Source organism: Serinus canaria, chromosome 3, assembly GCF_022539315.1.
Source record: "Serinus canaria isolate serCan28SL12 chromosome 3, serCan2020, whole genome shotgun sequence".
Taxonomy (NCBI): Eukaryota; Metazoa; Chordata; class Aves; order Passeriformes; family Fringillidae; genus Serinus; species Serinus canaria.
In genome coordinates this window covers 53340693-53357461 of record NC_066316.1, presented here as the reverse complement: position 1 = coordinate 53357461, position 16769 = coordinate 53340693, and the positions used below count along the sequence as shown (strand labels likewise).

Sequence of the window (16769 nt, the reverse complement as noted above, 5' to 3'; positions counted from 1 at the left end):
ACCTAAGAAATAAGAAATTGCATTTATTTTATGCACATAAACTATTTCTTAGCTCACATGACTTAGAAAGCAGTGGGACTTGAAGTCAAGTCCCGTGCATCTTAAAGAACTGTTGGAGTCAGACAGCTGTGGAGATAGACTGGTGTCAGAAGTCTCTTGGAGAAGCAAGAGTGTGTTTAGCTGCTGCTGAATCCCAGCAATTATCATTACTTGGGGCTACAGTAATGATAGTGTAGTCATGACTAATTGAGGTTGTCATTGAAACTTGCTTCATTTTTGGGAGGAAGAAGGATGCACATCTTGCTCTCTGTTTATAATAGATCTCCTCCAGACTTTCCTTAATATAATCAAAAGTAGGGGTTCCATATTTTGTGTTTATTGAAGTCAAAGCTCTTTATAAACTTTTTTTGCATCAGCCCCAGAGGTAGGGCAGCTGTCATAATCATTCAAGAAATACCTGAGGTACGAAGCCACTTGAATTCCCTGTGTTAAGTTGTATCTATTTATTTGTTTGGAAGTTGTAGTTTGAGGATGTCCTTAGTAGCCAGAAGTGTTCAACAAGTTTGAATTATTTCTAGGGATCAGATAAAAGCCCAGCACATCCCAATTGACCCTCTAAATTAGTTTCCTGAAGCTGCAGCCTGAAAAAGAAACCTTTGTCCTGGCCATTAGCTTATACTCCCATTCTTACTTTTGTAAACTAAGAGATTTCTGTCTGCTTATATGAACATTCACCTGTGCAAGCAGTGTTAGGAGAATATTTGTCATAATAATGTTGAAATAGGCACTTTTACCCCTGCAGGAATGAATCGTTCCTTATGTAATTCTGAAAAAGCTTAAGAAACTTACCTGCTTTTAAATAGTATTTTCATGCTTATGCAGTTGGGTATGTAGATGTCAGTCTTCTATTAAAATAGTGAATTGGGAGCTCCTGAAAACCATTGAATTTAATGAAAACAGTTAATGACTTCACATTATTACTCTAGCAAGCACTCTCATAATGGGGATACTTAAAGAAGCCTTATTTATTAGTGCAAATGTATATGGGTCAGAATTAATTTTTAAAAAATCTTTAATTGTTTTCCCCTTATAATTTTCACAGCGGTACATAGTTAAATATTCATGATAATGCTGATGATATGCTAAAGGTCTGAAATAGATCTGGAGTCTCAAAATCAACACAGGTTATTTAACCCTTTTCATCTAATGCACCACTGGGGACTTGCGGAGCGAAATCCCAGAGCACTGGAATAATTAGAAGATAGTAATGAGGATTTAATTAGTCCTTGAGATATGCTGAAATAGGACCACTGAGAACTTTTCTTTTTGGACATGGATTGCAAGCAGAATTGATGCCGTTGCAGCTGCTGTGATGTGCTGGAAAATGTATTCCATTGCTGGAGGCAGTTTCATGGCAGCATTCTGTGCCTGTCAGATCTATGTGGACAGTGCCTGGAGTAATCACCTCCAAAATTGTTGAATAGAAGTTGCCACCTTCTCCATCACCCTCTCCTAGTACCTTTTCATTTTTCTCTTTTTTATGTCATTCTTTCTTTTCCACCTTTATTTCCTTCCGTTGTTGACATCCAGCTTTTGAGGAGTGTTGCGTAGTTGTGTGCTCTATTAAAAACATATCACAGTCAGGCACGAGGACTCCCTGAAAACTGCTTGCTCTTAAGAGTACAGGTGTTACACTGAGCAAAATTTGGATCTTTTTGACACTGCTGCTTGTAAGGCTTATCCTCAGATCTTGTCCTTATTTAGTATTAGATCTTCACAGAAGTGATATTTATCAGTAGCTGCAATGTAGTAAATTTAAATAGCTTTTTTGGCAGTCAAGATGTTATCCAGTAAGAGGTTGTAACAGATGGGATGTGATCAGGCATTTTGATGTTCTCTTTGTGCTTCCCTACAAACACTAAGTAGCAACTGAATTCCTGTAACTAAAATTCCCTAATTTACCCATTAGATTTCATACAGGTATTTTTCTCCCCTTTAACTGTTTTCTGGGCATGCTTATTTGTACACAGTCCTTACATAAATTCCACTATCATGCATTTTCTTCTAACAAAATATAAATGTTTTTGCTCGTGTAGAAGACACAGAATACCAATCAGGTGGTTTGCACCTACAATTCCTGATCAGATTTATGGCTTAATACTGACATTTGGTGGTAGAGATTCTTTTCCCTGAAATCTGTTTTTTTCTTAAAAAGGGAAACCAGAAGTAAGAAAATAGATCAAAGAATTATTATTGCAACAAGAAAGATACTGTAGTTTGCTTTTAGATCTTAAAAAGACTTTTTCCCTGAGAATACCTTTTTTGCTCTCATTTGGGGATTTGGGATCTATTCAGAGCACTGAGGAGCTAGAGAATAAAATGATTCTTGTCATTAACATTCTTCTGCTTGCCATGTTAACGATGACACCACTTAAGGTTAAATCAGACTTGGTAATAAGTTTACTTGATGTAGACTGAAGTATTTCAGGCTCTTAAAGAAAGATGCTTGAGACATGCATAGGGTGCAAAGCCACAGGTATGTTTGAGTGCCTCTTCTGCACACAGTGTTCTCCAAGTGGGGCAGTGCTGGGGAGCTGATCTCTGTCTGGTATGCAGGAGCACTCTGCCAGGCTGGGCGGAAATCATGCCCAGAAAACTGGGATAAGAGGATCTGTGCCCCCAACAAACAGAAAAAGTGCATCACGTTAGGAGGAAAGGCAGGGTTTAGTTGAAACTGTCACACTGACTCTGTAAAGCATCCCCTTTTTACCTCAAGGTGCATGATGAATTAGGAACATGATGCCCAGGAGAACACGGAGCAGCCCTGTAATTGAAGGCAGAGCCATGCAGTAGAGCCAGGCACCAAGCTTTTTTGGCGACTCAAAAAGCTATGTCACTTTCTCAGCTTAGAGAATGCTAAATTTATTAACAGTTTCTAAAAAAGATTGGGCTATCATTCATTTTCACCTCTGTATTTTTAATTGGATTGTAAAAGTGGAAGTGCCACGAAGTGTAGTGTCAGTGTGATAAGCAGGTTTTTTAAATGTGTACACACTATTTTTCTTTGCTATTTTGATTAGCAACGTACAGCAAAAAAGCTTACAATATGTCTACTTTGATTAGTAATCAACGTCACTGGGAAGAAAAGTTCCTATTCTTCTCTCTGAGCTGTGGAGTGCATAGTTTTGTGTCTGTCTCTCAAGTGTTTCAGGAAAACCTGCTTTTCTTGCCCAAAAGTATTAGAAATTATGTTACTCTGCCAAAACAGGTTAATTCTTAAAGAAGTCAATCACTATTTCAGGATGCTGGTTCCAGACTGCGCTTGGATTGCAGACATACACCAGCCACTCTCAGCTTTGGGTTGATCTGATTACTTGTGGCCTATGCTAAATATATGGCAGGCCATCTGCAAGAAGAACCAAGGGACAAAAGGGTTTGATTTACATATGATAATCCATGCTGGGAGACAGCAAAACTGCAGAAGTAGCATGTGAAGTAGATAATAATATCTGTACAATCAAAACCCAGAGTCAGTTCTCAACAAATAAATTTTGTATACTAGCAGCTGGTCATTGCACTCTTCTTGCTGATGGTAAATCATGTTAGACTTGGAGATGAATCTTTATTTAATTTTTAAAGTAAATTGGGGATTCTCTTTTTGAGATTAGGGAGCAGAATTGACTTATTCTGAGAGAGTTTATATAGTTGCCAGCAGAGAGACTTCTCAATAGAAAAGTTTCCACTGACTTCATTAGGCAGCCATCAGATTCCCTGCCTCTGGGCTCAGGGAGCAAGATAAGCTACAGCAGTTACTGAAGAAGAACTTGACAGAGTGAGTCAATGTTGCTGTCACATGCTTGATGTGAAGTTACTGGGTATGATCCCTGTCCCTGGGAGAGCTTCCCATCGTGGCCTATAAACTGGGAGCTGCCTGTGGTCTGCCTCTTCAACAGCACCATGGTTGTCAGGACACTCAGTGCCTAAGTTAATCTTTTTATGAAGCTCCTGTAAAGATAACCTCTGATCTAGTGCCCTTTATGTCTTTTAAAATTAAAATATAGGACAGTGAGTTAAAATCTATATAATGTTTATATTAATAGCTAACACTGGATAATTCCTACCATCCCAAAGGATCCAAAAGAATAAACACTCATCAGGGAACAGCTGCAAATCAAGGAAAGGAAAAAATCAGTCAAATCATAAATCATGGTAAAAATAAGACTGAGGCAAAGGCTTTTGGGGACTGAGGACAACACACTGATTTTGTGTTTTTGAAAGAAGCAGTATGATTTATTTTCCATGTGTGCAACAGAAAACACATCACGTATACTTTAGTCTTGTCCACAAAGTATATCTAGCAATATTCAATATATTTACTTCATGAAAAGGAAGATCTGAGTTGATTCAGGGAACCTTTGAACAGCAATCTCAGGCAAAGGTAAAATTTTCAAACCTGAAATGTAGACCATTAAGCCTGCAGGCTTTGCACATTACACGTTGTAAAATGCTGTTCCTTGCTTGCTCTCCTCCATGATTTTCCTAAGTGTGCACATTATTAGGGAAACTTAGACAAGTGTTGATTGTGCAGAGCAGACAGACTCCTCAGGTTTTTCATGTTGCTGCCGAGATTAATTCCAGCAGCCCAAGCTACCTACTGAAATTCAGGATTCCCTTCGGGGGCAGCTGGGAGGGCAGGGTGGGCACTTTTGTACTGCACGTCACCCTGACCCTGATTTTTCAAGCACCATAGTAAAAGCATTTTCTGTAAGGTATATTACAGTAACAAATGATGTGCAAAATGGCAGATGAGCAATGTGGGTTTTGTTTAGGCTGTGCATGAACATCTCCACAAATGTCTTCCTTCCTTTGTCCTCAGTATAGCACTTAAAATTTGCATCAGAGAGCATTATGCAAGGTTTGCATTAGGAAAGGTTGGATATTTCTTCCCCGGCTACCATCTGGGTAATCTGTCTGATCCTTCCCCAGATTCTAATTTATCAATGATAGATTATATGAATTTCAAGGCTAGGCAGTAGCAGAGGGAGGTTTAGGGGTGGGAAAAATTTAAACATTATTGCATGCTATACATAGACTGGGTTTTGTAATATCAGAGAGGGAAGCAGAGGAGATTCAGCCAGTTAACCTAATAGCACAGCTGGTAAAACACTAGGGGGTCTGGGTTAAAACCTTAGCTAGGTCATTAGTTTCCATCTTCCCCAAAGCTATTCACATTGTGAAGAGAAGCAGTCAGACAAATAAACAGTGAGGAGACTGTAAGATAGATATTAAAGCATAATAAGAAAATAATTTTAAAGAAAAATAAAACCAGTCCAGCACTTTTTCTTAAACAGAACATTGGTCTTTTTTGTGGAAACGAGAAACACTGCAGTGATCTTTGCAGGAAATCCTAATTTTGCTATGATGGTGTTTTCCTTTACTGCTGTTTCACATAAGCAAAGAAACATTCATTGTTAAATGGGTGTGAAAAAATGTGGTGGTTGTACTGCAGATTTTAGTAGATGCCATTGTGAAAATAAATTGTCCAGATACCAAAGGGAAATCGTGTCACCCTTACTCTAGTCTAGAGTTCAGATGGTTTTAGTGGTGCTCTGATGGACTTGGAGAAGCTGGCAAGGTTTATGTGGGTTTTTATGGCTGAAAAAAAGAGCTCAGTGTAGAAACTTGATTACATTTTTTCATGGTTAATGGAGAAACATTAGAAGAACTTCTAATTAGAAGAAGAGCAGTTCATTAGAAGAAGAAGAGTTCTCAGAAGAACTGAGAGCATGAATGTCTGAGGAAGGAAAGTTTGCCAAAAACTGTATCATGGATGTGCAAGCATTTGCTCTTTTTTCTCGAAGAACTTTCTCCTAAAAACATTTTGGAACTTTTTCTTTTAAAATAGAATGTATTGGAGAAAGAAATAAGAATTTTTAAATACTTTTTTTAGCTTTAGTAAAGTATTATGTCCAAAGATATTGTATTGGTGAAATGCAGGTATTTTATTTATTTGATTTCTTATTTCTTTTATCTGCCTATTAACTGGTCAGGAATATTGAGACTTAGTATTTGCATTGTCTAAATGAGATTGACCCTGCAAGCTCAGGCACTCATGCTCACCAACCCATCACCCTGAGCTGTGTATTGCTAAGTCAGATGCTTTGTGTGTGTCAAACATAGGTCTAGCTGGGCATATGTTAATAAGGTTGCTTTCTGGAAAATGAAAATAGGATCAGAGGTATCTTGAATGTAAAGAAATCTTGTGCTTGCTTGCTCTAGATACCAGTTTTTTTCTGGTACATGGGTCAACCTTCACCAGTTTCTTAATTGCTGTCATTTGTTTAGACCTGTATAACATTTTTGTCTGCTTAGATTTTTTCCAGTGCCTAAATCTCTCTCACTGTGTCCTTTTCAGTGTTTATTTTAAGTAGCACCTTAGGGCCAGGTACCATGTCATTCTTTGCCAGTGACAGTAAGTAGTTTATGGCCAGGTAGAGCTGGCCCCCCATAAACAATGGTACAACAGTATTTTCTTAGCTCCTGCTGCCTGGAAGCCACACATCTCCAGGTTTGACCACACCATGTGAAGATGTTTGTTCATGTACCATCTGCAGACAACCTGGTTGCATATTTAGGGTTTTGGTGTCACAGGCTTATATGAGAGTGACCAGCTCTTTCAGTTACTAGAACACTTGATTAATGTATGAGTTGTGTCCTGTTGGATATGTCCTTGCAGTGCTCTGAGGTGCTGACTATGGACATGTTTAGCTGGGCAAAATCCCAGACGTAGCTCACGGGTCCAAAGCCTTCCTGAGCTGTCCTTGCCATCTGAAATGGGTGGGCTCAGCAGAGTTTCAGTGTGACTGTGGTGTTCCTCAGCATCCTGCCGTGCTGACAAGGTGCCAAATCACAGAATAATGCTTTTCATTTGTTTAGCTTTACCCTGACATGTCTGTCTCAGTGTTGTTTATCCACAGATGAGCTAGGTTTGGGAGTCACTGCTTTAGATCCCTCATAGTTCTGTGGTGTACTCTGGTGAAAATCCTGAGAGAGTGGATACAACACAAACTGCTGTCTGCGGAAGGAAGGTCTGCCAAAAACTCGTGTCATGGGTGTGCAAACATTTGCTTCTTTTTTCTCAAGGGTACTGACCAGTGCCTTGCTAAAATACCAAGCATTGGAAATTTCTGTGTTTCTCCCCACACACAAGTTTTTCCTTCAGAGGTAGTGGAAAATATCTCTTCACATACTTAATTTTTTTGAGCTGATTCATAAGTACACGATTTTATGTTATTTTTCCCTAATTAGTTGATCATCAGTGTATGCATCCAATCTGTTTCTACTTTTCTTATTCCATGATTTTCAGACTAATAAGCTTGTCTAGCTAGTAATAGCCCTTACTTTAGCCTCTGCCCTTGAACAAGGGGAACTTCCTTGTTCCTTACTCAGAAAGGATCCTGAGTTGTTTTGGTCCCAAGCTCTGTCACTAAGCATGCCCCTCTAGAAAGAGCTGTAGCCCAGTGTACTTTTTTCTTAGGTAAGTTCATTTTTACAATATTCTGTTGCACGTTGTACTTTCCTCATTTTTCACTTATCAGTTGCATAAGTTAATGATGATCTGCTAGCACTGTAAACTCCAAAGTTTTTGTGAGCTTATAATGAGTAAGTGTTGAATGTGTTTCCAGGTTTAATTCATTCATGAAAATCGATGGACTACTCCTGGCTAAATCAAAAGACTTCTTATTGACTGTGGTTGAAGTGTGTGCCAGTAGAGAGTTGCTGTCCATCAACTGATATGCAATAACCTGTTCCTTTGCAGTCACTTCCTTTTTGTTTGAGCTTCTACTTTTCTGTAAAGTTTTTTCATATTCAAGCAAAAATTTTAAAAGATCAAAAGAATCCATCTGAGGTTTTACAGCAGCACCCAGCACGTTCAGTGGGTGTTTTTCATGGGTAGTGCTAAGGTGATGGTATTCAAGAAACAGATGGGATTGTATTGGTCAGTGTGCAGACAACCTTAGTGCAAAATTTCATGAAGCTTTAGTAATTTACTGCTGAGTATCTATTTTGTGTATACATATGCCTGAGGGAAGGACAAGGTTTTAAATTATTTTAAAAAGGCATCATTGGTGATATTATCTAAATGATGTGCATTACCAAGTCTTCTAAAGCTTCTCTTTAGAAGAAGAGGAGCTTCATTTTTGTCTTTTCTTTCATCAAAGAAGAAGAAACACTTCTATCATAAGCATTGCTTGGTTTACTTTTCTCTGTATTTTCCAAAAAGAACAAAGAAAAATGAAATGCTACCTGACCATTTTTAAACACTCTATGTATGTTCAATTTGAACATGCAAACATATTTTATTATTGTCGCAGTGTGATAATTGTTAATTGTATGCTGCTCTTCCACTGAGAACAAAAAAAACAAAAAACTGCAAAGATGACTCTGCAATGTTAAAATGGTTTTTAATACAGTCATTCTTCACATAAGTAAATGTAGTATAAATGCTAACTCAAAAGGAAGAGAATGCTTCTGGCAGGGTCACTTTATTCAGCTACATCTGAAGTAGCTTAGTTTGCCAAAACCCACTCAAGTGTTTTTTCAATAAGTAATCTTTTGTTGTGATGGCAAGTAAAGGATCACCTCTACCTCTTTTTATCATTAGTATTAAGGGAAGGGAGTAGATTTGTTCACTGAGGAGTATGTTGCCACTGCATTTCTAAAGGCTTAATTCATAGCTGTTTCCTAGCAGTTTAAAAGACAAAACAACCCACCTTGTTGTCACAGGGGTTGACATGTCAGATGCAGTCTGGCTGTTGAATCACTTCACTGCCATTACTCCAGTGCACCTCTAATATAATCCTACTTCCATTCTTTACAGAAGAAAACTTTATCTTAAATCTAATTTTCTGGAAAGAAAATTTATTTCTTTTTGTATCAGCTATAAAATGAAGTTGAACACTAGGGAAAATGTGTGTAAATAAGGAAAAATGAATGTATGCCAGCTGCTCCCTTTCATTTTTGATAACATTTTTAGAATTGATGTTGTTTTTTTTCTTTATGATGTATGAAAGTTAATGTATTGACCAGGAACCCTTTTCTCTCTAAGACATCTGAGCTTTCTGCAAATACTTAAAACACTTCAAACTCATGCACTCATCTCTGGGTGTTGACTGGGCTCTCATGGAGGTTGATGAGAATAGGATCCTCTATATTGAAATGGAATCCAGATCCCAGTAAGAGCTGTTCTTTGCTACTCCCCATCTCATCTATAGCTGAAAGGACTCCTCTCTGGAAGGAAATTAGAACATGTCCTGTTTTAGCATCATGCTTCAGTGTACCATACACACAGTAGCAGAACATAGGATAGCATAGATATTCTTCCTGAATTTCAGCATTCCTTTTCCTCAATTCTTTATCTTCCTTCAAGAGAAAATAGCAAAGCCAGCCTTGATTTGAGAGGAATTTTACACCCTCTGAGATGATGAAACTCATGCCTCACATCAAAAGCAGATTAGGAGTGTGTTCCTTTTTTGTTGTGTTAATCAATATCTTTATTAAACTAAGGCTAGAGCAGTAGTTTGAGTAGTATTACACAGTTATCTCTGCTCTTGAGGTACTGGCATGCCTCTGGCTTGGTTTTGGCCAATGTTTCCTGAGCCACAGCCCAGAGTATGGATAAGGCAGGACAAGGGATTGTGCCCAGAAGCCATACAGATAAGATTACCAGGACTGAGTGGGAAGGTTTATCTGGATGCACACAAGTGTACCACTCTCTCCTGGCATGTTTTATTTGCAACTGTATACATAGCTGTACAGTCCATTCCACAACATCCAAAATGAATGAGGAGGAGTTTACTGAAGAGGTCATTTGAGTAGAAACACTTATTTTTTACTTATTGCTCTGGTCCCTTTAGAAGCCTTCTTGACAACAGCAGAGCTGTTTACTGATAATCTCCATGTTTTTCATTAGACATTAGTCCATGTTCTCCATTAGCTTCAACTACCAGGAGTCCCTCTGCATCACTACTGGAAATTCCTATACCAGTAGCTGTTCAGTACATCACCCTTCCTTGTGGTGTTAAGAAAAGTACTCCTTGCAATAATAATGGGGCTGAAAAACCTGAATCACTAGCACAATGTTTGGAAAGTTACCTCATATAGATTAAAAGCTGAACAGAAAAACCCCCTCACTTCTATACCAGACACAGGAGTAACTTTATTATCTTTATAATAAAAATCTTAGTGTGACCAGTACAAATTTTTTCATTCAGATGGATCCCACAAGAGTGATATATATGGTGTATGTCGGGAACATGGGCTTTGGTTTTGTACAGACATAAGATTATATTAGGTTTCTAAATTACTTACAGCACTGTTAGCAGAAGACATAGGCCTTGTAATAAGAATTGTGCCCAGAGTGGAACTGTTTTAAAAATCAAGGGGTCTGTTTCAAAATAAAGCTAAATGGAGAAGGTCGTGCAAGTTTTCCTTTGCAGAAGTGTGGAGTTTTCCAACCAGTTCAGACCAGTTTCCAAGCTGCCATTTTGCTCTCAGTTTTTTGCTGTGTCATGTGTCAATGTCTGCCCTACCTCCAGAGCAAGTGCCAGGCTCTGACTTGGCAGTTCAGGTGTGATCAAATTCCTTGTCTTGGGGCTTGCAGAAAGATCAGGAAAAACTGATGCACATTCAGCAAATCTTGCAGTCGGAGTTTTAGCCCAATATGGGTTGGGCTGTTCACAGCATGAAAGAACTGTGCCCAAGGGGTACAAAGTCATCTCATCTCCTGGTTTTTCTCCTTACAGCCTGCACCTCAGTGTTTTCAGTTATGGGTCTGATCACAGGTCTGGATATGGATCAGAAAAAATTACCTCTCTTCATGAATCAGGCATTGAGTGTCCAGGGGTGGGGAGAGGGTTGTGTTTGGTGCTAACCAGTGGGAGGACACCCTGGCCCTGTGGGAGAGTCATCCTTTAGTGCCGCACCCTGGGGCTCCCTCCTCGCGCTGGCAGCACAGCCAGAGCTGGCCTGTGCTATGTGCAGGTTTTGCCTCGCAGGGAAATGGAAAGATGAATTTTAATATGCCAGCAGAACAGGAAAGAAAGTGGATTTCCTCCAGAAATTAAAAAAAAAAAAAAACAACTAAATTTTGCCAGCATATCCTCTTCAACATTCAAAGCAGCACTAAAACCTTTCAGGGTATAAAACATAAAACCAGCATTCCTGCATCGACGTTTCATGGACATGATAGCAGGATTTTTCCCAGTTCATGAAAACTTTAAAACCCCACCTCAAAACCCTCTTCTTTCTTCACTTAACAGGCTTAGTTCTGTCCCTTCATGTGAAGCTTCTGAATTTGAGAGTGTTTCACTAGGTCTCATATGCTGTCACTTTTGAACTTTAAGTACATTTACAAAAGCGGAAAAGGAGAGAATGCAATGGAATGTGCAGGGGAAAGACTAGAATAAGGACCCAGAGCACAAATACATAACAAAACAACTGTTACTTCTGGCTAGTATGACAAGTCTTCACATAGAGGTGAATTTTAGCTCTGGTGAGTTTGTTGACAATAGAGGAGTATTTACAGTGGGTTTCTATATGCTGAAATGAGGCATTTTGGTAGCAATGTATAATTTTGAAGATGTGATACTCCCACCATAAGTCATCAGGCAAATTCCTTAGTACTGCTAATTAACTAATGCATATAATTGCCTTTGATTTTTTTCCCTAAAAATTGTTTTAATTTTAAAAATGGCACCCATTTGTAAATAAGCAGGACTGCCCTGTCTTCATTTACAAGTAAAGGTTTTCAAACCTTATGTACAGGTTTTGATGGTTGAGACATCATTGCTGACTTGGAGATTTGTGTGGTTTTCTTTGGATGAACAACAGCAGTTTTCTGGGTATTCCTAGTCTGAAATAACTAAAGAGGGATGGTTTATTTTATGCCAAAGGTTGTTTTTTTTTTAATAAAGAACAGTTACCTGAATATTAATTTTTGCTTTGGTACTTTTCTCCCTATAGGTTTTATGGCAGGCATACAGAGGAACCCCCAAATGTCACAGTATGGACCTCAACAAACTGGACCTTCCATGTCACCACACCCCTCACCTGGAGGTCAAGTGCATCCTGGAATTGGTAGCTTTCAGCAGAGTAATTCAAGTGGTACTTATGGGCCTCAGATGAGCCAGTATGGACCACAAGGTAAAATGCTTGCTGGTGATAGATACAATAATTTATTTCTATTTTTTACAATATATATCTATGTGTTGTGTGTGTGGGTACATATGTTAAAAACAACAGAAACACACACACAACATTCTCCATTAAAAAAAAAATCCTAAGCAAATAAAGCTGTATCCAAAGGTGGAGCTGCACCTTGTGGAAGAAGCTGTTTCTGTTATTAGCACCTTTCTCTGTATAAAAATAGTGACCTTAAATTAGGCAAGGAAGTGAAGAATCTGTGGCATTGCCAGGTCTATTGTTTAGGAGCCCAAGCATGTCATCTCTGTGATGAGGCTGCATTTGAGCAAGCATGGAATAAAGGTCACAACACTGCTCCCAAAATAGGACTTCTTTTCTTGGATGAAATCCCAAGGCCAACCTGAAATTGCATGGTGACTTTGAGGGTAAAGTCTTCTAACAAGCATAATAATACAGTGGCTACTATGGAAATAGAATATTGAGCTCTAATGCATATGGTTTGTGAATCTTAACTAATCCTTCACTCTGAGAGAGACAGTTCCTTTTATTTTGCTTGTTTGACAGAATTGGTGGGAGAGTAAACCAAAATAGAATTCACAGTTTCTGCCCCTGGACAACCTTGAACTTGTCTATTGTTTTGCCTTTAATGGATAACCTTTATAAAGTATGCATCTGTTCAGGGGTTTAATGAAGTTGAAGCCAAGCCGTGGCATAAATAAGGGTCAGTATTTTCCTTGGAGGTACATAAAGAAGCTTTTCTATTTCAGCACTTCCTACTGTTGCTTTCTTACTTAAAAGCCTCAGAAAGGACTTGGGCCAGCGCTGGGAATTTCTGTAGGGCTCAGTGACTCTCCAGTGCTAGCAAGGATGGTTATTTTAGTCTCCTGAGTTTCTGAGAACTATTCTGATGTTTGTTTGCAAGAAGCCTTGCAGCCCTATGCAATGCTCCTTTCTGTTTCATCTCTGGGTAGCGTTTGGTTTAGTGTTCTGAGCACAGGGCTCCAAGCCAAGATTTCCCAGTTTCTAATTTTGGCTCTGCCTTTTGCATCATCTTTCAGCTTAGGCAAGTAGATTCATTTCTCTGCTTTGCTTTCCTCAACTATAAAATGGGACTAGTAATGCCTTATAGCCATGTGTGAAGATTAATTACCTAACTCCAGTTGACTGGTGCTTTCCTTTTATTTGGAAAGCATTTTGTGGCCATAAAATGCTGTCCAAGTGCTTATTTTTATCTGCACAGTGAGCAACTAGCTTAACTGGTAAAAAATCCAGTGGATTTATGATGTGCTATCCTGACTTCCAGCTGTACTGCTGCTGCTGAGATTCCGAACCATGGGAATAGTGGGTGTCAAGTGCAGTAAAACATTAGCCATCCACACTGATTGAATGGAAAGGTTTTTGTACTAAATCAATGCATTTAAGTAACACGCCAAATACTACTTTCTTTTTTTGCTTGAGTTCAGCAGTTCTTTTCCTCCCTCTGTAGATGAAAGTGCCTATGTAATGATTTTATGGGTCATGGTCAGGAAGAAACTGCTATTAAAAAGTGAACTTGAGGGACAGGAAGAAAATGAGCATCATTGTCATTAACAGGCCATTTCAGAAGGGTTTGGTGAATAGTGTGATGGATGAAAACCATGTTCTTCTGCCAGTGCTTGGAAAGTAACAGTGATTCTGTGCACTGGTCATCCTAAGATTAGGGCCTTGCAGAGTGTCAGCTCTGTAGGTAACAATTAGACCAGGAGAATACTACATTCTCACCAGGTTGATCTAACCACCAGGGATGAAGATAGTGATATTTCCAAGTTATGTGTTTACCTGGACTTAAAGTTTTAATAGCATTTTTTCATTTTAAATGAAAGTAGTCCATAATTGCAACTCTTAACATACCCTATTTAGAAAGCATAATCATATGCCAGCAATGATGAATATATAATAATGTAATCCCATTTGTCTTTCTCTGCCAAAATAGGAAATATATTAAAAATTACCTGGGTTGAAACCAAGTTCTTAAATTATTAAACTAAAGTAATTCTCACAGATCTGATTTGCTTTCCATGTTTTGTTCACATAGGCCTTCTTCCAGAATATTGTTAAGCTTAGGCTGGGTTTGACAGGACTACTTGTACTTTCATATATGCATCAAAGCATTCTGGACACTAAGCTTTTGATCCAGCTTTGAATACTGGATTTCACTATGTGCTGTCCTGAAAACAATTGCTCAAGGCTAATGTCCTCTGTGCAGTGGAATTGCTCACCATGGTAAAGACTACGCCATTAAGTTTGGACTGGAAGTATTAGCCCCCAGTTCATGAGAGCAGAATGATCCATTTCATGCCTATGGTTGATTTATTTGATTTTCATGTGTTTACATGACACTTAGAACTATAATAAGAGCAGAATATATTTTCCCAGGAAGCAGTTGTGCACTGGGTCCTAGTCCAATTCTGTGAAACCATTTCCTACAAAAATAATAAATGGCTTTGGCTCCACACTTCTGTGTGTCTGGGATACAACACAGGAGCATACAATACAGAAGATTAATTTTCATTTTTTATTAAATCCCAGCATTCTCCTGTCCCCAAGAATTAAATAAAATTTTTAAAAAAGCAGAGTGAGGATGGGGGTTGTTACTGAAAGAATCTCCTTGATTTGTATTTGGGCAACATCTAGCTCAAGGGCTAATGAAGCTCTGGTCTATGGCCTGAGCATCAGACTGCTGCCACAGCAAAATGTCCCTTAAATGCACTCTGGAGAGCAGTCAGATGCCATAGTCAGTTGGATCTTTTAAGAGCGGGGCAGAGAAAAGCTTCCTGTGAATCAGTAAAATGTCTCAGAAATGCGTCCTGTCTTCCTAACCTTTCCTACTCAATTCAGCAGTGAAGCTGTTCTGTTGGGGTATAACAAAGAGGGAAATCAGTACTGAATTTGTTTGAACGGCAACCCCAGAGCTTCACTGTAAGTTAAACCCCCTTTTGCTTGTGATAAAGTAGTATGAATTGAGTATTTGTGCTTTTAATGTTGGACTCATTTCACAAAAGCACTTTGTGTCTAGTTCCCACTGATTTTAATCCTGGATTTTAATTAAAATGGTAGCACTAAAGGATGAGATGCCCTGCATATCATGAGGGTCTGGACCTCTGAATCCAGACCCATATATGCAAAAGTCTGTGGAGCTAAGACTTAAATATCAACTGTATCTTACTGAAGTCGCCTAGGTGAAATAGTTCAGAGGAATTCAGAACAATACATTTAAATTGTCTGTAGAAGAATAGCTTGATGGTTAAGTGCACATGTAAAAAATTCTAGAGCTATTCTGAGATGCTCTTTTTAATACGGTGAATCTGATCTGTGTCTAAAGCAGAGAGCAAAGCTAACAGGTAGTTCTCAAATCTCCCTCTTTTTAGTTTGCCTAGAAATGGCAAGATCTCAGAGCACTTTGTTCAGCAAAAGTGAACAAAGTGGACCAGAGTTTCAGCATTAAGTATCAACATCTGTCTTTGGCAGGTTGTTAGTCAGCTTTTTTATGCTTTATCTTCGTTACACTTTTTTTTCCCCTCTTGATTCCTGTTACAGCATTGTTTTTTCTCATGCATTAGAGATGTTGCCTCTCTTGGTACAATTCTACTCTGCCAAGGGGGAGTTGGAATCAAAAATCCCTCAGATATGGAGGGGAGGAGTTGTTCAGTAGTACTGTGCAGCCGCTGTTGCCAGGCTTGTACCCACTTGAAAAGTGTGGGCTCTTGAACTTGGCTGCCTGACACGTCCAGCTGATGTGGGCTGGCCTAGCATCTGCTGCATTCATTGTGTTTAATGCTGCATCCATCTGTTTTCTGTCAAAGCCACTGCCAACAAATTACTAATCTATTAGAGAAACATGGAAATAAGATTGCACTCCTCATTCCTGGCAATTCCTCTTGTATTTTGTTTGGCTTTTATTTTGCCTTTTTTTTTTTTTTTTTTTTTTTTCCTGTGGTCTGGGAAAGGTATAAGAATAGCTAGTACTTGAGGTATTGAGGAAATGCTTAGGGAAAGAAAAAGATGGAAAAAAAACATTGAAACTTGTTTTCCTTACTAAAAAGATACGACTTCCCTGTGCATGTTGTATCCCTGAAGATGAATGATTAGGAGCTATTTTAACTGAGCTGCATATTTTTATGGAGCAGATTCCACTGTTTTTTCTGTGTTGTGTGTATGCTGAAAAAGCCAAAGCACATAAGATTACATTTTTGTCCCAACTCAAAATAGCATGAAAACAGCAGTAGTGTTTTAGCATTGGTGTTTGCTCCTCCACACATGCTGCTGAATGTACTTTGTAGACCCTAAATGACAAAACAAATTGGCTTTATGTAAATTGGACTGACAGTAGCTCCCAGTGATCATGGATATCAAGTCTGGTAGTCTAGGGAGAGAATTTGCTTCACTTTGGGAAGTAGTGTTACTAATAGCATGTACATAAGATATGCTAACTGCTGTGCATAATCTTTGAGTGCACATATACACCATCCTGCTGTATTGCATTTTTTTGCACAAAGCAACTGGAAACCCAGAGCAACGTCCAAGTT

General features: G+C 38.8%; 1 protein-coding gene across 4 annotated transcripts in view; it reads left to right on the top strand.

Moving 5' to 3' along the window:
- ARID1B (AT-rich interaction domain 1B) overlaps positions 1–16769 on the top strand; it is a 326306-nt gene that overhangs the window by 247918 nt on the left and 61619 nt on the right. For all 4 annotated transcript variants that reach the window (XM_018919974.3, XM_018919973.3, XM_018919976.3 and 1 more), the window contains one exon: positions 12025–12204. In XM_018919974.3, coding sequence (XP_018775519.2) covers positions 12025–12204 — 180 coding nt within the window. The remainder of the gene's footprint in view (positions 1–12024; positions 12205–16769) is intronic.